Source organism: Scaptodrosophila lebanonensis, unplaced genomic scaffold (assembly GCF_003285725.1).
Source record: "Scaptodrosophila lebanonensis strain 11010-0011.00,11010-0021.00 unplaced genomic scaffold, SlebRS2 tig00000053-arrow-pilon, whole genome shotgun sequence".
NCBI lineage: Eukaryota > Metazoa > Arthropoda > Insecta > Diptera > Drosophilidae > Scaptodrosophila > Scaptodrosophila lebanonensis.
The window spans coordinates 1,324,647-1,348,842 of record NW_022060548.1 but is presented as its reverse complement, the minus strand read 5'-3'; the positions used below and the strand labels follow the sequence as shown (position 1 = coordinate 1,348,842).

At 37.8% G+C, this 24,196-nt stretch overlaps 1 protein-coding gene across 3 annotated transcripts in view; it reads right to left on the bottom strand.

Moving 5' to 3' along the window:
• LOC115624234 (maternal protein pumilio) overlaps positions 1 to 24,196 on the bottom strand; it is a 192,795-nt gene that overhangs the window by 47,276 nt on the left and 121,323 nt on the right. The window contains exon 2 of one of the 3 annotated variants that reach the window (XM_030518851.1): positions 14,618 to 14,659. The exons of the other annotated variants lie outside the window; for them this stretch is intronic. Coding sequence (XP_030374711.1) covers positions 14,618 to 14,659 — 42 coding nt within the window. The remainder of the gene's footprint in view (positions 1 to 14,617; positions 14,660 to 24,196) is intronic. 3 annotated transcript variants of the gene reach the window in all.

The window sequence follows — 24,196 nt, the reverse complement described above, 5'->3', positions numbered from 1 at the left end:
AATGCATCCAAATACTATCTAGAGACGCATAGACGTATAGCATGTGTGGCAACATTATACTAAATAGAAGCGCAAAACTACTCCCCCTAAATCAACTCGCAACTTCGCTTACTCGGACAACACAAAACGACGTGAAATTATGACCAGTGCCATGTCGTAAACATTTATTTCCTGTGCGACACATACACACACACGCACATACACACAGCCGCCCAATATGGCGACCAAAAGCGTTTTAGTTGCCATTTTTATGTCGCCAGAACACGCACGATGTGAGGCGAACACGACCGCCTGCTATTTAATTTATAAATGCCGGCAACAACAACACAACAAAAAAACACATACATACAAGTGTGTACATATGTGAGCATGTACTCATATACTATATAATACCATGTATTGTATAATAAAAGGAATGTATATTTTTTTACTGCGCCACTTTCTACTCTGCCTACAATTTGCGGGACCATTTTAGAATTTAAAAAAAATGTTGCATGCGAAAAACCAACAAGATAAAAAAAAAGAGGCATGGCATTTATTTTTAAATGGCATATGATGGAATTTTCATGTTTTTCACACATACACACACATATAAAGTGCATTTTGTATGTAGGCGTACTTTATAAATTTGACATTGCCAGGCTTTTTTTTTTGGAAAAATATTTTGCTGTTCAGATGCTGTGTTGTGCGCAGTTCTTTAAAAGCGCCGACAATCCTGTTCAGACAGTTTTCATTTACCATCAAAAGAGAAATGGGGGACATACAACACACAATTGTAGAGCGCTCGCAACTTTAAGCAACGACCGTACTTACAACATTTTGTAGCATATAGTTTAAAGAATACAAATGGTCTGAACCAGCACTTACCTAGAAAGAGAAGAGAAGAAAAACAGAATATTAGTATTGAGTTTAATGTACTTTAAAACTATTCATTAATTTAGCTTCATAAATCGAAGGGCCTATCAAGTGAAGAGGAAAAACATTAAAAAATCTTTTTAATAATTTTGCACAAATTTAATCAAAAGGGAGCTTTTTGTCATATTTTCATTTGTTGCTTGCATATATTGGTTTAATTGGCTTACAAATTGTATTAATACATTCTAATAAATATTTTCAAATGAATTTTATTGAACTAATTAATTAATTATCGATTTAAAAAAAGTAAAAGTCGATACAAAAATGCGAACAGGCGATCTCATATATATTTTTTTTATTTGCCAAAACAGCTTACGATACTCTTATTATGCAAAGTATTTTTAATTTCCTTTCTTTCTCGTTACCTTATAGTCAGTTGTATACTATTTATCTAGATTCGACTTTTCTAAGTGAGAATCTGACAAATATTAGTCGCTGCTAAGAGACTTATAACTGGCAGTTGGCACAGCATCTATTTAATAAATTAAAAAACAATTTGCTTTAGATTCAATAATTCGATCATTGTCTTAGCTCTAAAAACAGTGGCGACTAAAACTTTCAGCTGCCTTTTTTGATCACCTCGAGCTATAGCTAAGACTATAGCTCTGCTCAAAAGCCGTTTAAGCTGCACACACGCAGCCACAGGGAGGAAGAAGGTGCCACAAACACACACAAAAACCCACACATTGCAACAAATTGCCACAAATTGTGCCACAAAACAAATTGCACACAACATTTTGTGCAGCGAGGCAAGGCAGGCAAGCCAAAGCAGCCATTAGAGGCAACTTTGTTGCAAGTTTTTGGCCGGCTTGTTGCATGCTGCAGAGCAAGTGCGAAACAAAGGCACGCAAAAGGAGCTTGACACCTTGCGGCAACAACCAAAACAACAACAACAACAAGAAGAGCAACAACAACAATTGTTGGGTTGCGACCTCAGTCTGCACTTGACGCTTTCCATATTTCAACGCTGCTGACAACTAAGTGGCAACTAAACGCGCAGCTGCAAAGAGGGGCGTGACCCGAGGACGCATTTATTTTGCAAATAATATCACATATTTCATGCGTTAAACTTTTGACGTTCAAAGTAAGTTTAATTCGCACATAGACTCGCTGCCACAACATAAAAGAAGGCAACAGCTACTACGACATTACTCATACGCCGCATGTGCCGTTGCGCATAGAAATTGCTTTAATTAATGCCGCCGCACTGTGAAATCGGTGGATAATTTGAAATGTTTACTTTTTAAGTGTGTGCTGATGACGACGCTGATGATTTTTTAAATGATAATTTGCCTCACTTGTTACTCGTAGTTTTGTAATAATTTGCCATAAAAATGAGCGCGCCATGAAATCGAGTCAACGAACCGACAAAAGTTTTCATTTGTTGTTTTTTTTTGTACTGTTTGTTGTTGTTATTGCTGTTTGTTGTTGGTTGGTGCAACTTTCATTTGAAAGTAGGAAATGTTAACTATTTATTGTTAATTATTTTTAATATTTTTTTACACAATTATCGCGCATAATTTGATTTGCGTTGCCTGCCTTCTTTTTTTGCATGCAATTGTTTTGGGTTTCTTGAATGTTTACGCTTGCTGGCTTTGAGAGTTAATTCAACAATTGAAGGCGAGCCGAGTTGCATGAACTATGGTTGAACAGTTTGTGATTAAGAAGTGTACTCGTATGTGGATTGAACTATTTTGTAGGCTAGCCTAGTTTATTTTATTTGTGTGCTTCCCTTCCCCCGCCACAGAACTTGGCCAATACTGTGCATATTTCTAAAGACGCATTAACTAAATTGTTAAAATATGCAAGATAAATGCTTCTAGCGTTTAATTCAAAGCTATTGCTCCATTCTCAATGTAACAGGATGGCGATGTTCGCATATTCCAGTTGACATATGTCAAGACTTTCATCTGAATAAACGTATGTCTTCTTAACTAAAACATAGTCGTGGTTCTTCTTTTCTTTATATTCGTCGTGGTCTCTTTTATTATATTTTTCTTTTCTCTTTGATGCCTAAGATTCTTATTCTGGAGAAATGTGTTGTGTAAAGACAATTTATAGTATTGCAAAAATATAAGCTCATTGTATTATTTGAATGGCCAGCAATGTTTGAATGCTTGAGGTTGTACGGAATTTTCCCAGAAAGGTTAATCAGATCTTGTTCAGAATCTTATGCTGGCCATTAAAAGGTTTCAAGCTGTCATATAAAATTAAAATGTTGATTTATTTACTCTTCATATATTTTTCTAAATGTAAGTCAAGCTCATTTAGACGACATGATATGATTTTTTTATGCAATTTTTATAATTTGCACTTTCTAAATTTTTAAACTAAAAGCTATACAATTTTTAACTTTAACACAAACTGGCACTAGTCATAATGGAAAAGCTTTGCAACTATTTGTCAATAATAGAGGCCACAAATTTATTATTACCAAATAAATTGTCCAATGCAGAGGCTGTGAAGCGGAAAATGGACCGGCTCTGCATATACGTGTATCTGAAGAAATAGTGTTCGACACTCATACAAAATGGATGAGAGTAAATCAAAATTAGTGCAGATAAATATTTTACACCTGCCAAATTTTAATGCAATCGGGCCACAATTTTCGACCGTGGGTGGCACGAAACCCGCCCATCATTGTTGTTTTATGGTAAAATGCAATTTATGGTAAATGTAAAATGAGCTCGTGTGTCAAAATAAATTTGAAATTAGTTGAGTCGTGGCCGCTAAATGCGATGCGCACAAAAGTTGAAAGTTCATTAGCAAAATGGATATTGTGTTGGCATGTGACGCGGCGGAGCGACTAATGCAATCAATTTTATTGCTAATAATTAAATATTTTATGAGAATTTAATGCGCGCGTCTTTTTTACACAGAAATATCTGTCTATATATTCATATATAGCGATGTATACAATAGATAATGTAATTTAATTGCAATTTATGTAAACAAAGGCGAACCACAGCAGCACGAATTAGAAAAGAGAAAACAATGCTGTGTGCTGGGAGAGAGGGTATTATTTTTCTCCACCAATGTTAATTAAATGTAACACATAATGGTAAATTAAAATTTGCATATTGTTGCTGTTATTGTTATTGCGATAACAATTGCTTTTGCTGCCAAATATAAATTTGCATAAATTGATGGCCAGCGGGTCCGACAATATTGATTTGTCAGTAGAGGACAGCACAGCAGTTGTTTATCCTGCAGATTGTATTTGTTTCAGTATCTATCGACCTTGCGTCGTGTATATCTATATGTCTAGACTTTAATTAAAATTCAAGCGTTGCTGCAATCCTGTTCATGATTTTGATCAACAACATAATGTAGCTGATGTTTCGAATCCTGCAGCTAAACAGCTGCAAAAATGAAAATTTCAATTAAGCAGCGACAGGCAAGCGGGTGTGGGACTGACTGCCTTCTCTCACATATCACATCTATGTATATATCGGTTCAAAATAGCTGCAAGCTGTCATTGTAATGCTCATACAGCCTCCAACAACAACAGCACCATAAAAGCAACAAACCTCACATACATACATAGTATACAGATAGTTGTGTATATCCATTATTTGTACGTACATATATCAGTCGCCTGATGCTTTGGCATATTGACAAGCGCATAATTAACACTATTATCAAAACACACACAAAGACGTGCATACACAGAGAGAAAAATAAATGTGATCACCAATGTGTCATTGTTTGGTAAAAGCTTAATTGCTTTAATTACTTGAATTACTTTAATTGCTAATTGGTTTAAAAGTTAAGAAGGTTGGTTCACAAATTAAGAAGGTTCAAATCAATGAAAACACCAGCGGCTACTTTCTTAAATCAATTTCCTTCCTTATTTTGAAAAAAAAAAACACCAGCTTTTGAGGATTTAAAAAGCATTAAGCAAAACAGATATGTTTTCCCAGTTTCTGGCCATATTTTCTTTTGCGAATTCCAGCCTAGCTTTTTCTTTAGCCTGCATTATATTTACAATTCGTTTTAGAAGCCTGTAAACAGTCGAACAATAAACTGAAACATCAAGTGCTTGAATGTCCGACCAGTTATTTTTTCTTTTCCTTTCTCCAGAATTTTTGTTCCCCACAGTCTTTCGAAGCTTTCAAAAATTGCAGGATTACATGATGGTTTCGACTAAGTTTCCTGGCAAAGTTCTATAGTTTGTCACGTAAACCAAATTCTCTTGCTCTTTTGGAATTAATAAATGATAAATAAATGAAATAATCTTCATGCTGCTGTAATTTTTTTCAAGTAATTATTTCTTTCGGTGTATGTATTTATATACATGCCGTTATTGCGGCCAACATATTTTGATCTGGCCATTAAACTTTTGTTGCTTCTACGCGTTGGTCGATGTTTCAACAAACTGGCCACAAACATAAGTTTTGATTACGTGCAGCTGTCCTCGTCTGTTTGTCTGGCCCCCTCTTGCCAACCACTTCCTTCATATGTAAGCCGACCACAGCGTTGTATCTGTTTCCCATATGTATGGGTGTGTTTGTGTGGTTGTGCGTGCATACTTTATATTAGTGTTGATTGCATTGCATAATCCATGGCTACAAATTATTATTGCTGGATGGCAGAGCAAGAACAACTATCGCCCGACGCCGGCACTTGAGTGTCCGACCTGTATTAGGATATTGACAGTTTAATTAGCAGGAAAACACGCACTGCCAAGTCACAAATAGATGCGATTCGTGATTCAGCGGCCTATTGAAGCAATGCCTTTAATAGCTTGATGTTGAAAAATGCTAGAAATCTGGCAGACTGAAAATAAAATGCACAGATACTTCTAATAGTCCAAAACAATTGGGAAATACAACTAATTTATATATGGGTATATATCAGAGTAATCTAGAGGTTGACCAGAATAGCATACTGACTATTATAGGGAATAACGTTTAATACTTTCTCTGGCTATAGAAAGCATTTACTGAGAAAATTGTCATAAGTTTTGTGTCTGTCTGCTGCTATAAGGTTATTTCATTTTGAATTCATACTTATTTAATTTTAAAAATTGTTCTCTCCTTTCTTCTCAACTTAAAGCAACTTAAAATTCCAGGCCATGGTCAAATGAACATTCATAAATTATGCTGCTATTGAGAGTGAAAAAAACCGGCAATTGAAGAAATGAAATGAAAAATTCAAGAGCAGAAAGTGCTGCATTAAGTGAGAACATTTTGTAAAGCGTTGGCAAATTGGAAGTGGACGGCAGTGGCAAGCCAGCAAGTACCGAAAAACAGGAAAAAAATTAAAGGTATGAAAGGAAAAAAGCAACGACAAGCTGTGTACAGCCACACATAAGTCCACTTAATTAGCGCAGCGCACACACACATACATGCATGCGTGTATGTGAGGATTATACAACTACTTATGCACATTAAGTGCAGCCGTAGCAGCAAAAAGCGAAACCGCAAATCAAGAGTACGAACAAAAGCCAAGAAAGTGGCGCACACAGAAAGGGCAGGCAAGGAGCGAGCGAGACAAAAAACTGGGTCAACTGCGTTAAATTTTTGTGCCATTGTTCATTGTTGCGACACACACATACAAGCAAGCGCCAGAATTTCGCTTTAATGTCATTTGCATTCGTTTTCTTTTCCTGTTTTTTTCTATAGCATACCAATGTGGGCAGCTGTTTTGCATGTGTGTGTGTGTGTGTGTGTGTGTGTGTGCGGCTCACAATTTATTCCTTCCTTTACTTGATTTAATTGTGCATAAATATTTTGCCACTGCTGTCGCTCGTGCATGTAAATTAGGCTGACTACTGAATTGTCCGTACAGGACGACACGGACGCGCCAAGCCGATTGTTGCCTTACTTATGCAAGTCCAGATGGAGTAAGCGAGAGGGGAGAGGGCCAAGCAAACGACATGTGTAAGTGTATCTCTTATGGGTGTGTGCGTGTATGTGTATGTGTGATTGTCCTGAAAATTGATTGATTGATGCGCCGTTCAATGACGATTGTACTTTTAGTCCAGATTTTAGCACACGACTAAAAAACAAATAAAGGCAAATGACACAAGGAAGCTTAAGCTAACATTTGTTTTTCATTTTACATTTCTAATTAATTGCTACCTTATAGCTGCTACTGATGATGCTATTAAAACGTATGGGGGGTTGGGTTGCTCTTTTCAGTCTTAAGATGGCATTTAGCAGCACAAACAGTTTGGCTTAACATTTATGAACATTTGTATTAACATATTAAAGAGCAGTACTATTAGCATTAACATATTAACATATTTAAAAGCATTTTATGGAATACAGTCATCCTCAATTATGTCTTTATTTGCCAGCAGCTCGAGCTAATCTGGGTGGCTATCTGGCGGGTATGTCTGCTCTTATCATTAGCAGCTCCAGAAAAAAAGCGATGCTTTAAAACGCCAGCAATATCGATTTATGGTAACTAATATCTATTTTGATAGTTTTTAAACCAGCATGGTTCATTCCGCATATCCTAACACGCTCTTCATTTAATAAACCCGTGCCACGTAGCATTTCTTACTATAATTCCCCCATCAATCCGAAGGAGTTTTTTAGACCTAATTGTAATATGATTAGATTTGTCCTATTTGGGCTTTCTTTTAGCTTATAAGACAGTTTGTCGACATAAAGTACAAATATAAAGCGTAATAAAAAAATAAAGAATAATACAAAAATAAAGTATAAAAAAAGAATAATAAGAAAAAGAATACAGATAAAAAAATAAACTTAACAATTTTGGCATATTGTTAGATTGCAATACGTGCTTAGAAATCAAAAAAAAAAAAAAATCAGACCTAAAATTTTCAGAATAAACAAAATTCTTCACACATTGTTTATGCTTTGGATTTCTATGGAATTTTATTTTCTTCCATCAACAAGTTTTAGTTGAAACTAGTTGCTTTAAGTCGCTATATATTTAAACCTTCCCGTTGAAAATGGTTGGAAAATTGTAATTTGAACATTTTCTCCGCATTCCCCCACTACTGAGTAATTGCATTTATTTTCGAATTTGAATTTTAGGGCAGACATTCCTAGTTGAAAATTGTGCAATTTAACGCTTTTGGGAATTTCGAAAAATGTACATTAACTCTGCTCTGCACGGCGGACAAATAACACATTCGATCGACTATCAAATTAAATGCATTGACAAATTGCACAAATTAGTCGTAAAAATACGCAAATAAACTGAAAATGTAACGCCAGCAAAGGCAACAACAACAAAAACAACACAGACAGTGACAATAACAACAACTGGAAATTTAGCACACATTTTGGAGCAGCATCAAAAGCTGCACAAAATTGCAAATGCATTTTAATTGCAGTTTGGCAATGCAACAATGAACGAATGAACACGAGCGCATTTGCATCTGCATCTGCATTTGCGTTTGCCAATTCCAGAGTTGAAATGACTTCAGGAGGAGAGGGGAGGGGGCGTGGGAAAAGGACAAACCTAGGCCAGGCCAAGCGCCATGTCAGCGACGACAAAACAAATTAAAACTAGTAACTATTGTAAAAATGAAATCGCATTTAATGACAAAAACATGCAATTTGCACATTTCCCCCACTGCCTATGTACGAGTGAGAGGAAGAAGGACCTTTTAGTTAAGAGTGCTTGGGGGTAGGTTCCATAATAGAGTACAAACAACAGCTGCGGGTTCAGGACACTGAAATGTTTATGCTAGAAATGCGCATTAACCGAATTTAAATGCCAAATGCGCGTGAATTTAGAGCAGCCCCGAAAGGGTGTGGACTGATTGCAGGGAGGTGGGAGGAGGGAGGAATAAGGTGTGAGGGAAGCCTGCCTGCCTGCAAAACTAACGAGCAACATTGTTTGATGATGACAATGATTAGATGCGATAATGCAAATGAGTGGAGCGCCTAGCTGGCAGGACCAATGCGCGAGCAGACGGAACTAGGGCCCAGCTATAGAATGCAGACACAAACACATACGTAGTTGTATTCATGCAGGCAGCAGACAAAGCCAAACGGGTTTGCAGCGAACTGCCACGAAAAATTTGCATGCCAATGATACATGGAGCGCAAATGGCGGCAACAACAAAAACAACAGTCGCACAACCGACCGACCGACAAGAAGAAGCCACAACTAGAGATGAGATCGAGGGCGTGACTGAACGTGACTTGACAATGCCAAATCCAATTAAATGCCTATTTAGGTAAATAGAAGATCTTAAGCATCTTATAATCTCACTTATCCCTTTAGTATATACCCCTACAACAACATTACTGACTGAATTCCTACAGTATATTCGCATATATATGCATATATAGTATACTAGCTTATCCGGCTTTAAGCTTTGCGACGTCATATCTTTCCCAATACCTCTTTCGTTTTTAGAGTTTCGATTAGATCATTGATTATAGTTGAGTAGTCGTCCACCTTTCTTCGTCTGTACAAAGGATATCCATCGCGTCCTGTTTGTGTTTCTTGGATCAGAATAGTCAAAGCGAGTCCCTTTCTTTATCCGTTTCTATGGCTCTAGAGTCCAGTGATTCGCGCTCATTGGAATTTTCAGCTGCTCTTTTTTCGCCTATCTTGATTTTGTGTTTTTTTTTTTTTACCAATAGATGCTTTTTTGGTGGGATTTGCAGTCGATTTTTCAATATTATTTATTTTTAAAAGTGACTGTCAAACAAATGAAAATGAGGAGAAAGGCAGAAAGAAGCAGAAAGGCGGCTGAAATCGGCACGAAACTTCACGAGTGCACCCAGGAGACTATTTTGAATATTGGCACTGCATTTGATCAAAATCGGCTAAGCAATTTCAGAGTCTCCAAGGAATATACATATATACATACATACTTCCATATATATATATATATATATATACATGCCATGGAAGGAGGTAGGTAGGAGGGTAGAGATGAGAGGAAGTAGAGAAGAGAGAATAGATGAGAGAGAGAGAGATAGAGAGATAGAGAGAGAGAGAGAGAGAGAGAGAGAGAGAGAGAGAGAGAGAGATAGAGAGAGAGAGAGAGAGATAAGGAGATGAGAGAGAGAGAGATCGAGAGAGAGAGAGAGAGAGAGAGATAGAGATATATAGATATATGGTATATGTATATAGATATATATATATATATATTATATATATATATATATATATATATATATATATATGTATACATACATATAGATATATAGATAGATAGAAAGATAGATGTACTTCCTATTTCTAAATCACGCCACTAGCCCTTCTCCAGCGATAACAACAATTACGACCAGTCGGCTGGCAGGCTGTCTGGCTTGCTGGCAGTTTTTCAAACACCACATACACAGAAATATATGGGAGGGAGCGCTGTGACATAGCCAGGGACATGGCACGACTATATATACGAGTATGGGTGTTTATAATGCATATGCAGGGGGCGCTGTGTGCATAGTGGGCGTGTCAGATGGGGGCGTTAACAGCAACGGCGACGGCGACGTTGATGACGTGTGGTTGTCATTAGAGCTGCTGGACGAATGTTGATGACATTGTTGTTGCCGTTGTAGTAGCTGCTCCCCATGTTGTTGTTGTTATTTCTGTTCTTCCTGTTGTTTTGCAAGTTGTGCCAACAACACAAATGACGACCAACAAAATGGCGACCGCACTGACCAAAATGCTTGCTGCTCTCCCAAGGCACACACAAATGGGGAAAGTGCGGCAATGAGTTGTAGTTGTTGTTGTTGCTGTTTTTGCTGTAGTTGTTATTGTTGTTGTTGTTGTTGTTGTTATGAATGACCACCACCCGGTGCGCTTTATTAGGCGTTGATTTTGTGTCAACCCCAAGTGACTAAATATGTTAGCTATCTTTTGCTATTGTTGTTGCTACTTTTGTTGTTGTTGCCCCCCAACCACATGCTTTAATTTTAGGTTAGCATTGGAAATTATGCGCGCAGCCTTTCGCGAAATATGCAATTTCTCATATTTTCATAGCTTGCTGTTCAGCTCTGTAGCTTGTAGGTACATGGAGGCATGGTTGTCGTTATTGTTATTGTTGTTGCATGCCCGAAGTGGGCGTGTCAGAGCAATTTTCTATAGATGGAATGAGAAGTGCATTCTAACATATAGCATAGTAGTAATTTATTAGCTCTGGGGGAATGGCTGTTGAGTGAGCAGTGAACTAGAAAAAGGAAAAATAATTACTTATGAATCACAGCGACTCTCACGTAAAGTGCATTTCGAGAAGTTGCAATCTGCAATTCTGTAAGAAAGTGTGTGCAGGTGTTCTTAGGAGACTGCACTTAAAATATATTTTTGTTAAAAAAAAAGAAGCAAGACAATGAGTGTTCATTTGGCAGCAAAATCATAAAACTATCATTATACGATTAGTTCCTCAGCAGAGCTTTAAACTATTTTGCAAACATGTTTGCTTAAAAGAAATGCAGTGGAATGAAAAATGCGCCAGGTTTTCGTTACTGAGTTTGATCAAAATAATTACAAGTTGCAAATTCCCAAAAATAATTGGACCATTGCAGATTTTGGTGTCAAAATTGGTTAGAGATCCACTAAGGGCAGTAACTTCTTTCCAAGACACAATGAAAGTTAATCGGAATTGAAACCATTTACAAACAACGTACTTTAAATATCTGGGAGTATTGTTAAGCCCTTAAAGGAATTCCAAACTCAACGAGGAATTCGAAACTCAATTCCTGGCTCAACGAGCTGGCCGGACTCCCACAATGTGCGTTTGTTCCTGAGCAGGCATGCTCGCAGCATGATTGAAGGTTTATTAAGGCTATCATAAAGTTTAATAATTGTCCAACCCAGTACATTTCCTAAATAAAGATTGAAGATTTTAAAAAAAGTACTTTGCCTTAAAAATTCCTCCTTGAAATTTACAAATCTGCCACATTCTACTGCCAAAGTCATTTCAAATTACTGCTACTAGTAATTTACAATTCTAGGTAAGCTGTTTCGACAATTTTCTATTTCTGCCCTGCCTGCCTGCCTGCCTGTCTGCCTTCCAAATGACTTTACATTTGAGCCCAAAGCCCTTTCATCAGCTCACATTGCAAATCCTTGCAGCCTATTTCCGAGCTCTGTGGCATATGTGAAATAAAACGAGAGAGAGAAAAAAATCTGCATCAACATCCGTAATGACATTTTGATGACATATTCTTTTCTCTTTTTATTGTGTTTTCGTTTTTTGTTTGGTTTGTTGAGGCATTTTGCCAATGGAATAACAACAACAGCAACAACAACAACAACAATAGCAACAAAATGCATTTCTATGCAAATGACAATGCCGAACGAAATAGCTGATGTTTCCTGCATATTTTGCATACCTATTCGAAATCACATCGTAACTTGATTTCGATTCGTCCTGCAGAATACAAAATAAAAACAAAACAAATACAATGCATAGATATATAGTAGATAGAGTTGTATATGTATGTAGAAGACTGCTATCTAAATGTTACATAACATTATTATTTCATTTCTGGCCAAGTGTTGGCAAAGCCATCATCGACTCATTCAACCCTTTGACATCGATTCGGGATTAAGGGGGAGCCGAGCAACCCCTTTCGGTCTGCCTGACTAGCAAGCTCAATTAGCATTGCAATTACAGTTTGTGGGGCAGGGCGGCGAGTCCTCTTGCTCACAGAGTCTAAATAGATTGCCTAATTTCATTCAATTTCTGTCAAATGCAAAAGGCATCCGGAACAAACAAAATGCAAAGTCACAAACACCATTGAGAACACAACTCGGAGTCGACCCCTGCTGTGCAAACCCCACCTTTCAGCACCTCCCCCACCACCACTTGTCTAATGACTGATTTTCAAAGCTATTAAATGACAGCAGGCGAGCGACGAACGCTGGCGGCGGCGGCGTTGGCCAAAAATGTTTTATGCATTTTGTGGGCTGCAGTCGTTGGTAGAAAAGGGCGGAGGGGGGCGTTGGGCAAAAAGTGAGTTATCATCCAAGCACTTTTCTAATTACAATGGGGACGCGTTCGACTGAAATACTGGGGGAGCTTGGCTCGGCTTGGCTTGGCTGGCGGTATCGAGTGCTTGCCAGGCATTGCAACTGTTGTTGACGGCTTGCTGTTGACTGACTGTTGCATTTCAGTAGCCTTGAGCTGCAGCAGGGCTGAGCAGCAGTAGCAGCATTAGGCCAACGACGAAAACAGTAACAACATGGACGGAAACAACAACAACAGCAGACGGCAACAGACCAACAACAACATTAGCCAGTGGAAATTTCCCCAGTTGAGTCAAACATCAGCCAGCAGGCTGTTTTTGCCTACACTGAGAGCAATTTGTTATGCATTTTAAACCAGACTTTTCCCTATTCTTTCCACTACAAGCATAGTTGTGTGCACTGCACAGTGGCCGAAAAAGCAAAAGTTGGGGCATAAAACCAAAATGAAAATTTTTTAAATATAGCAAAAATATCTTAGTATTTTGATAGGATATAGAACAATGGGATAGGTTATTTATATTTGTTCACATGTATTGTTAAGGTGCTAGACCTGTATGCACGGATTCAATGTTTATATTAAACACAGAAGATGAAAAAAATAAAACCAAAAAGAAAAATTTTTAAATATAGAAAAAATATCTGAGTACTTTGATAGAATATAGACAAAGGGATAAAAATACAAATGTCAATATTTTTGTGCAACCCTGGTATTTTTGCGTAGCCCTTAAAGTCAAATGATTTCAAGCTTCATTAATTGGAAATTATTGTGTTGCTACTGAAATTGCTTTTTTCATTCAATTTTAAACCATTTGTCTTTGTTAATAAATGTTTCTTTACAATGAGAACTCCGATAAAGGTACGCTGATTTTTAAGTGTATTAAGATCAATGTTTGGGTTATGCATTGGCTTGTAACTAAGAAGCAATAGATGAGGCAAAGAAATTGAAGAAACTTCTCAGCTTTCGTTACATAATCCTGAAACTGCATTTGTTACGCTGAAATGTAAAGTTATAACAAAGGAACCTTTTGCTGTCCTGCAAGTTTAATTCAATTTGGGGAATTTTTTTCTAATTCACTTAATTTTTGAATGCTTTCAGTGTAGGGTTGTTGTTGTTGTTGTTGCTATTGCGACTGCTACTGCTATTGTTGATGCAACTTTAAATTGCTTTGCTAGCGTAGGTTTTTCTCCTGACAATGCAGATTGCTGGCATAGCTCTGGCACTAGTTCTCTGTCCTGCTGTGTATCCTGTGGGAAATGCGCCAACGCACTGATTGCACTTTGCTTCAAATTTCACAGAGCAGTGAGGATGACAAGAGCGATGACGATGACGCTGATGCTGACGATGAGGGGGCTGACTGCCTCCTGAACCTAAAATGTCTGCCTCTCAGTGCGTAATGCATTTTCATTGCCTTTTGGCCGTGAATCGCCAGGGAATGTAGATGAGTAACAGAGATATACGAGTTAGTGTGTGTGTGTGTGTGTCGTGATAAAGTGCAGACATTTGACAAATTAACTGCTCGCCACACCAGCCCTCCCCACCACTCACTCCCCAGTCAATCGTATGTTTGTCTGGCTGTCAATCGAGACTGCAATCGGCCTAAGCTGCTGATTGATTTATTAAGAGTCCGCATTGCGCAAACCGAGTGCCCGCCCAGGTGTTACGAGTAGTAGTATAGTAGACCTATCTTTAAGTATGAAGAGCAACACTTAACTAAATTAAAACCAATAATATGCATAGTTGTCGATGGTGGTAGTAAACGAAATAAAAAACATTATTTATTCTTACTTGATTCTGACTCAAAGCAACCGAAAGCACGTCATCACTTACCTGCAAATGAAGGAGAGAAAGAGAAGAGGTTAGAGGGAATGAGCAACTAAGTCCAGTAGCAGTAAATTATATTTAATTATATAACCGGCAATTGCGTTGTGGCATAAGCAAAAATATGTATATGTAGTGGCATGTGGCATGAGAAAATCGAAATAAAACAGTGCATAAAAGTGAGAAAAACAAATGTATGAAGAGTGCGAGCAGCTGCCACAAAGTGCCAAACAAAGCGTCTGGCATGTATTTTGATTTAATTTTGTCGCTGCTGTTCGACAACCGGAGGAGTATGTTAACAAAAAGAAGCACTTTGTTACCAAAGAGCACGCTGCCTTTTACAGAACCCTCTTAACATTAGAAAGCATATAATCATATATTTGATCCACAAAGGTACAAGTATAAGAACAGTATAAGATATGCCAAGTTGTGTGCCTCTAGCTGTTATAATGTAAAAGATAACGATGTACATACAGACAGACAAATGGGGGGTTTCACAAAGTCTATATCACTAAGCTTCATTATGCTGATCATATAAATACTTTCAAATACTTCCTATTGTTTATTAAAATTAAACATAAAGCATTTACATTTATGTCTGTTTATTAACTAAACAATGTCTTTTTGGCTTTCTACTGCATGCAAATCACTTATCGCATACCCTCCTGCTTCATTGGTACAGGCCATTAGAATGTCGTGGCAGCCGAGGACATGTGCTTCCTCTTTGTGACACGCCTCTTTTGTGTCGCTCTGGCGGCAGAGGAAATAATAATACAGAAATAGCAACAGCAGTAACAACAGAGTCGGGCACACAAAGAAAAATAATGTAACAGCGAGGAAAAAATAAAGAAATTGTAGCATAGCAGCAGGCGCTCAAATTGTATTTAGCCATAAAATGCACGCACACAATCACACGCACACGCACACCCACGCACACCCACGCACACATACCACCCGCCTGGCGAACTATTGAAATTGTTTTGTAAGCAAGAACAGCAGTTTAGGTGAAAGGAAAGGAAAGCAAGGAGGGGGCGGAGGAGGAGGAGGAGAACGTCGTGGGCGACACAAAACACTTGCTGCCACATAAGGTCATAATTTCGACACTAATACTAAGCCACAAAGCTGTTCCCCAAAATGAGGGCCGTCATTTAGGACTAGTGCGGCTCTACGACCTTGCCACTTACAACATAATGTCGAAAGCTGAAGTTGGCCCAAGCAGCGAGCAGCAATGAGTGGAAGAAAAGAAAGTCGTCGCACAAATTACAGCTGCAACTTTCGACACATGTCAAATGTGTGGTTAGTGGGCAACAAACACATACACACACCAACACCCATACATACGCATAAAACAGAGTCGCTTGATAAAGTAAGTGCGGACAGCGTCTGTTTTGGTCGAGTTAAAGGAATTGTGGGCAAAGAGTTAGGCGTGCAGTGCCTGCCAAATGTTTGCACACTTTGCACACCTGCGCTCACACAAACCCACACACACACACACACAAACACACGAATTTCAATAAAAAGCTTTGTCACTGTACGGACCACCGGAAGAAGTTGAGGATGAAAAGTGCCCTACACAGTGTAGCAAGAGTCGAGAACAAAATGCCTTGCAAGTCGTAACACGGCACGAACCTCAATAAAAATCAACAGTTTATGCGTCGCCTGTCCTTGAGTGGCACAGCAGCCGCCGGCCAGTAACAACAACAACAACACAACAACAGCATGCTCGACATGAGCAAAATGTCATTTCTGCAAACAGCAGGCCAACCCCCACAAATACAGTAAACACTCTGAAAACAAGCAATAACGCTGAATTCAAAACATTCTCAATACAATGCGATCTTCCAGAATCGCACTTCAAAATAAATATGTTGTTCATTTGATTTCCTTTACAGGTCTGAACACTATTTACCTGCCTTTGCTTTGTATAGGGCTTAACATTATTTGCAATTTTGTGCTTTTACTCTTGGCAGCCTTCACTGTACTTAGAGCCAAGGCTGCACTAAACTTTTAGCTCCACGCTTTTCTCACTCCCTCTCCCTCTTTCTTGTTATCCCAGTCCCGCTCTCTCTCTCTCTCTTTCTCTGTCTGTTGAATATCCCCTGCTGCCGCTCATGCTAAATGTATTGCCATCTATTTGCATTTTCTATTTATTTCTTTATCCTTTGGCAAGCTGGAGAATCGGCGGCACTTGTGTCAGCCGCCATTAGTGGCACGTTCCTGCTTTCAGAAAACGGTGCCCCACCCCCGCTCGCTTGTCTGTCTTCTTGTTTAGCTTGTTGTATCCAATGTCCTGTGTGTCCTGTATGTCCCGTGTCTCTTGTATATTCCACTTTGCCACTCATATTTTATTAAGTAGCAAAGTTGACAAGGGATTTGCTCGCTCTTGCTCTCGCCCTTCCTTCCAGCGGCCATTGCCGAAAAAAGGACACACAGCGCCTGTCATTTTCTAAAGTAAATATTGGTAATTTTTATTGAGGATTTTGGTTGATTTTATTTTGAGCATATGGATTATCCCAGCGCGCCCGAAACAAAAAGGGGGACGCTCAACTAAAAGACATCAAATAAGTTTGCTTTCGCCTGAGAATCGCAGCTGGACAGAGCTCACATAAAAGTTTCGGTTTTTGGGCAAAAAAGTTTCGTCGGCGTATTTATTTTGCACAAATTAAGGACATTTATTTTGAAACTTGAACTTGAACCCAAATCAGGCATACAAGCACTAAGCAAAAGTGATTGGAATGGTGGCAAAAATTACAACACCCAACAACAACAAAAAAAAGGAAGCAAAAAGAGAATGAAGTAAATATTAAAAAAGTTCTAGAGAAGTCGCCGTCGTTAGCGTCTAAGCCGACCCTTGGTTGCTAAACAAAATTATGGGCGCCAAAGTAAATTTGTTCGAAATGCAACAGACCGTAAGAGACAACATCACCGATAACAACCAACAAACAAGAACAACAACAGCAACAACAACTGTATTGCCCACGGCTGTGTGCGTTTACAGCTGTTGCTAACAAGAATTACTCGCACCAGCTTCTTAGTTTGTGCCCCAATCCATGCACACGGATACATATGTAAGTGCTAATAATGCATGGCCAGCGAATCAGCTTAAGGGTGTGTCTTCCAAATCGAAATCGTTGAATAATTGTGCCTTAAGCAAACACTTTGGAGTACCCTGAATTAAAGTGTCTATAAAATTAAAAGTCACTCTAAGACTGAAGAAGTGCCAATCACAAAGAATTTATCCACAAATCTCTTGTGTAAAATATATAAATTCATTTAATATATTTCATATTTGATTAAAAAATGTTGTAAACAGATTTAGATATGTCCTATTCATATTCGACTAGCTTAAGCTGCCATATTGGTAGCAGAATACTGGTTTAATAATTTGTAAAAAAATGTTGTTATATAAAGAAAAAATAAAAAACAATTTTATTATACCATTTAGATGATTTGAAAACATTGGATTAATAAACCAAAGTTTAAAAGAGTTAGAAAGAGAAATTTCCTTTAAAACGTTGTACTATGGAGGGGTTTTAAGAAAGTTTTAAAAGTGTTGACAAGAGCTACTTAGTTAGTGTAGGTTTTGTAAGCATGCTTCGATATGAAAATATATCTCAAGAAGCCTACTTTCTCGCTAGTTAAAAAAATTTTAAAGCGCCTAACGTTTCTTTAAAAGCAAATTAAAATTTGTATCAACCGTTTTTTTTTTTTTTTGTTTTTATTTTTAATAAAAACTTAAATTTTACTGTTATTATTTAGAACAACTTAAATTAAACTAGTAGAAAAATACAAATAAAGCTTAAACTAGGAATTTAGTGTTATTTAATTATTTATTTCATTTAATTATTAATTATTTATAAGTGTATATCGCTTGTTTGAGGAATGTATTTTTATAACAGGTGATACTTCTATCGTTTATTTATTTTATTTATATTTGCTGCAAGTTCCATTAAAAACATTTAGGGTGTTGCCTGCTTCTGAGCGTCTTCAGCTAAGCACTTTCTCTAGTGCCTGTTATTATATTTACAATCAATTTGTGAGAATAGCTATTAATAACGCCATACAAGTGTTTTCTACGTCGTGCAACATACTTACATTTCAATCTGAGTTCTTTCCATATTGATGATCCCATGAATTCTCTATGTGCGACTCAAGATATTAACTCATCATTTATAAATGTCTAATGGCAGCAGCATTGGCGGCACACATCATTTAACTCGGCACCTGTCAAAATACCTTTCAATTCCAATCAGCGGCTAATAGCTTTCAAGCCGAATTGCCGAGGGCCGACATAGCCGACAGCTATGTAAAGCAGAGCCATAGCTATCCACGTTGGTATTTACTTTGCCATATATTTACAAATTGTTATAAAATATTATGCTGCCAAATAATGTGAATCAGAAATGGAATGCTAAACGAGCCTTGAAAATGGGCGAAGCAATTTAAAGCGGGCCTCTTAAAAGCGAGGCCTACAAGCGAAGAAGGAAGCAAGCATTTCAGAGTGTCGAATAAGTAAGTGTGTATGTGAGTATGCGTGTGTGTGTGTGTGTGCGTGTGCTGTTAAATATGCATGCGAGACGACAGCATAAGTTTATATGCATATGTGCGTGTGATGCCTCAGGGAATTTGAAGGCGCGTTTTCATTGACAGACAAGAGGAAACGCAGACGCATAACTATGAGGGCGAAATGCGAAATATGCGCAGGAAGCAGCAACAGCAGCAGCAGCAGCCTCAGCAGTAGAAAATGTAAAAATTGTATGCATGAATATTTAAAATGCAGCCAACTTGAGCGGCATTTTTCCCTCTTTTCATTTGCTTCAATCCCCTCCCTCCTCTTTCAGAGAAAATGGCACAAAATATTCATTTCAATTCCGTTTCACATTTCGTTCCATTGCTTTTTATGCTTGTATTAATTTTACATTTTTATTCCTATATATTACTGGTATTTCCTTGTTCTGCGTTTCGCATATATGTATGTGTTTTGTTTTTATTTTATTCGAAAATTGCAACGAAAGTTAACCCTCTGCACGCATTTAATTTTGGGGGACCATTAATTATTTATTTATGTATTCAAGTAGCGTTTGATTTCCTATTGGAGTCTTTATAATAAGAAACGTAGCATACTTTCGTGGGCACAGTAGCATTTTCATAAAAATTTTGGCTGATTTCTTGGCTCAATGGCATTAGATTGCCATAAATAGGCCAATAGCTGTAGCCAAGTCCCATTTGGCAAGCCCAACTAGGCAAACACACACACATCTGACACCCACACAAAAAGCACAATGGCGGCAACTGTAACAGACAATCGTCGCCGCCATTTTACAAGTGGAAAATCGGCTTCCGGACATGCTGCATGCAATGCCGGAAACTGCGCGCCAAGGCAGACAAACGGACAGCTAACAACAACTGACTGCCTGCCTGACTGACTGACATACAGCCAGACCCACAGAGAGAGAGAGAGAGAGAGAGAGAGAGAGAGAGAGAGAAAGAGGAACGACGAGGCAGGCACAACCAAAAACAACAACAAAGCAACCTGCTGCCTGAAGTAGCGCCTGAACGCGCCTGCATTTGAAACGAATTTAATTTTCTACTTTTGGGATTTGGCTCCATTCTTGGTATAACTTTTGCGATGCTACCAAGCTACCAGAGCAGAGCCATTGGCGTCATCATCAGATGATGAAGAAGAAAAAAGAAAGCAGACGCTGCGTTTTTCTTATTTTGCGAGAAACGTAGTGGTGGAGGGCGTGGGCGTAGCGGCAGAGCACATCCAGACGCAGACAAACAAACAGAAACAAACCGCCTGCGGCTGACGTTATTTTTTCTGTATATTTTTATTTGACTTTTTCGAGAATTCAAAAATTCAAAATAGTGGAAACTTTTGATAATTACATTTGGCGCTGTTGCTTTGGCAGCCGCAGTTTGTGACATGCAAAGAAGCTAAAGCCAAATCCAGCACTCAAGAAGGACGAGACGGACAAAAAATACCTAGCGTTGTGCCAAAGCCACTTAAACTGTCAATTTTTTTCGTTGCGCCTGACATTTTTTTACACTAATTTCTTTTTTCTCTCACATCCTTGCGCCGTTACTGGCGTTGTTACTTGCTGTTGCTAGAGCCACTGCACGCTCCTTCTATTGCTACTTCAAATGTAAATTGCCGGAATTGATGCAGACCGTCATTCCCATTCCCCCCTCTCCCTCCAACTCACACACACTTCAGTTTAGACTTCAACAACATCGCATCTCTTCAGCTTGCTCTTCACGTCTGCTCTACTAGTCTACAAATTCATTTCGTTTTCCAGCATTGCCACGTTTTGTGCTTTTTGCATAAAACATAAATGTGTGTATCTGTGTGTGGGGTTTCTGGGGTTTCTGGCAGGCAATACACACAATTTATACACACAGCAGATAACTCCTGGAGGCATCGTCATCATCGACATCGCCCTCATCGTTCTCAGCCTCGTCGTCATCTTCGCCTTTTACCAACATAAACTAATTTGTAATGAGGTTTCTGTGGTGGCTGCTACTTTTACGTGGCATCGCGGTTTTATGTAAATATTACAGACTTACACACACACACACACAGCAAACATACACATTTATACATTTTGTAGTTAAGGAGGTATGCTCGCTATGCCATGCGCCTTTTGAGTTGCGCAAAAGCACATAATTGTTGACTGGGTGCGGTGCCTAAAGCTGTGCTAAGCTTATTAATGGGCAGACGAATGAAAGGAGCGAAAGGCTCGGAATAACAACAAAAACAACAAAAACAGCAACAGCAGAGCAATGTGTTGAGGCACTTTTGATGTTGGCACGCCGCAAAGCATGCAGCAATTTTATTCATTTGCGATATGCCAACCCTCCCATAAAATCGACAGCGGGAGACCTAACCAAAAACGTCAATCAATCAAATAAAATATGTTACAGACACACTACTTTGTCATAAATGCTAAGGCTACGGGCTCAGCTAGGAAGAAAATAATGTACACCAAATGCTCTTGAAATGAAAAAAAAAACTACGTTATCTTAATTTAAAAAACAAAAAGACATTTCTTATTATTATATATGAAAACTCTTAAAGATGCACTTTTTGATTATTTGAAATATTTTCAAAATGTCTGTGGCATTATAAAGGTCAACCTTAAAATGGAGAATTTATTGATATTTTACAATATAACATGAAATTAAAGAAAAATCATGTAGAAAGAAAGAACGAAAAAACTAAAAATTAAAATTTGTTCATTACAATTATAAATATTTTCTGTTAGTTTATAACAAACATGACAAAATACATACAAATAAATAAAGTCATATTGCATTTAATTCGTTACTTTAAATGAAAACAAATTAAATGAATTGTATAATAAAATCGAAATACTACTAAAAATGTTCATTCCCTTTGTTCATACGATATATGGCTTTCGTAATTAAGTTGAAGGTCTTTACAAACATTTTTACAACGTTGTTGCTGTTGGTTTTCTGCGATTTCTATACAGGTTTCTTAATATTATTGCTTATACATGTTCGAAACTTTCCATTGCTATTTGTTTTCAAAAATTGTTCTGTCTGTTTCGTGTTTCTTATTTCATTCTTTTTAAGGTTGCATTTACACATAATTACAACGGCAATTATACTTTTTTTTCTACTTTTCGAAAGACTTCCCTATTTAATAATTCACTCACTGAAATATTTCTCGTTTCTTCGGTACAAAATGATTCTTTATATTACAATAGGTCTTACCGTTCACTTATTTATTTCACTTACTATCTTAACCTTCGACGTTTTTAGTTTTTATTTGTATGTGTATGTGTGTGTGTGTATGGGTGTTAGTTGGCCGTTTTGTAATATCCGGCTTAGAATGTAGTATGCAGGAATTGATTAAAATGACTTTAAATATCATATATATATGCACATATTTATATTGAGGGTAAGCTTAAAGAAAAGCACATACACACACAAGCACCAACACTAACACACACACACAGTTAATTGCTTTTTGCTGCAAAGTATGCTATGTTGTAATTGCTTCCTTGGCAGGGTCGAATGACAAAAGAACTGGCTTTTGTCTAGGCAACATTTTAGGTTTTGTAAAGAAAAGAACCAACTCATATGAGGCAGAGAAATTGAAAAGCTTAAGGCTGGCCTAGGGTTGCCACCACTGCTGCAGAAGACGCAAGCAAGCTGGCAGGCAGCGCATGAATGGAATGATATGAATGACAAAGTGTGTAGGCATGAAGCAGTTATTATTAAGAATTTAATACCTGCGTCTGACAGCTGAATGAAAAGCAGGCGGCAGCTCCCAGACACAAAAGTGATAAGCAAGAAAGGATCAAGGAATTGTGATTGCGTTTTAGGTCGGAATATTGGACTATCTATCTACCTATCTGATGCTGATGGTGATGGTGGCTTGGCATAACAAATGACAAAAGCTAAAGCTGTCAGGCAGACAGACAGACAGACATACTCAACTTAACAAACTAACGTTACCTGAACAACGATAACAAAAAGCCGATAAGCCGCACAGACCGAAATTCAGGTCAGAATATGCTGAACAATTAAACTTTTGGTGAACGACGAACGACAACGAATAATGAAACGCATGGAAATTATGAAAATAAATACATACATATGTACATGAATACAACTATGATAAGCAAAACGAAAGAGAGAGAGGGCGGGAGACAAACGTTAAACGGTGGCTGACGCACGACAGCAAACGACAACAATGATGACGACAAAGATGACGACAAAGACACGGCCACAATGCTGGCCACAAAAGAGTAAACAGCTGGTGGTAGAAGGAGTACCTCGAATAGTAGTGGACGCCTGGCCATTGTTGTTCACAACAACAGCCGCTACATTTCACATGGCTCATTTTCTATGGCCAAAAAGGGCAGAGATATATATTCAACATTATTCCTTATACCCCGCCGGTTTTTTTTTGTCTTCGCTGTCTTCAACTGCTATTTATGTGCATAAAATATTTCATATATAAAATATGGCAAATGTCATTTAACATGACAGCTTGATGATAATAATAATACAAGGAAGAACAACCACAACAATGGCCAAGACGACAAAAGCATAAACAGGGAAGTGCAAAGTGTATGAAAGAAAAAGTCGAAAGGCAAAAGGATAAAACGAAAACAGTTGACAGCTATTTTATACGGAAAAAAAATTAAAATAAAATAGAATCAAAGAATCAACAGCAAAGACAACATGACAGTCACAACAACAATAAAACGCATCATGGACATTAAATTTATTAAATATTTGAATTTAAAGTTGCAGTTATTGTTCAGTCAAAATAAAAAATAAATAAAATAATATTTGGTTTTGCCCAGAGCATCTAAAATTCTATAAAAGGTAATGCATATAACATTTAAATAATAATATGCAATAATTATCAAAAAGGTAAGGAATAATCGTGAAGTATTTTTTATAATTGGTTTGCTTATATATCGAGAGCAGAATGATTGCCGCCACTTCCAGAGGCATATTTAGAAACGTAAATAATAATAGAAGATCTTTTGTATACAATTTTCCTAA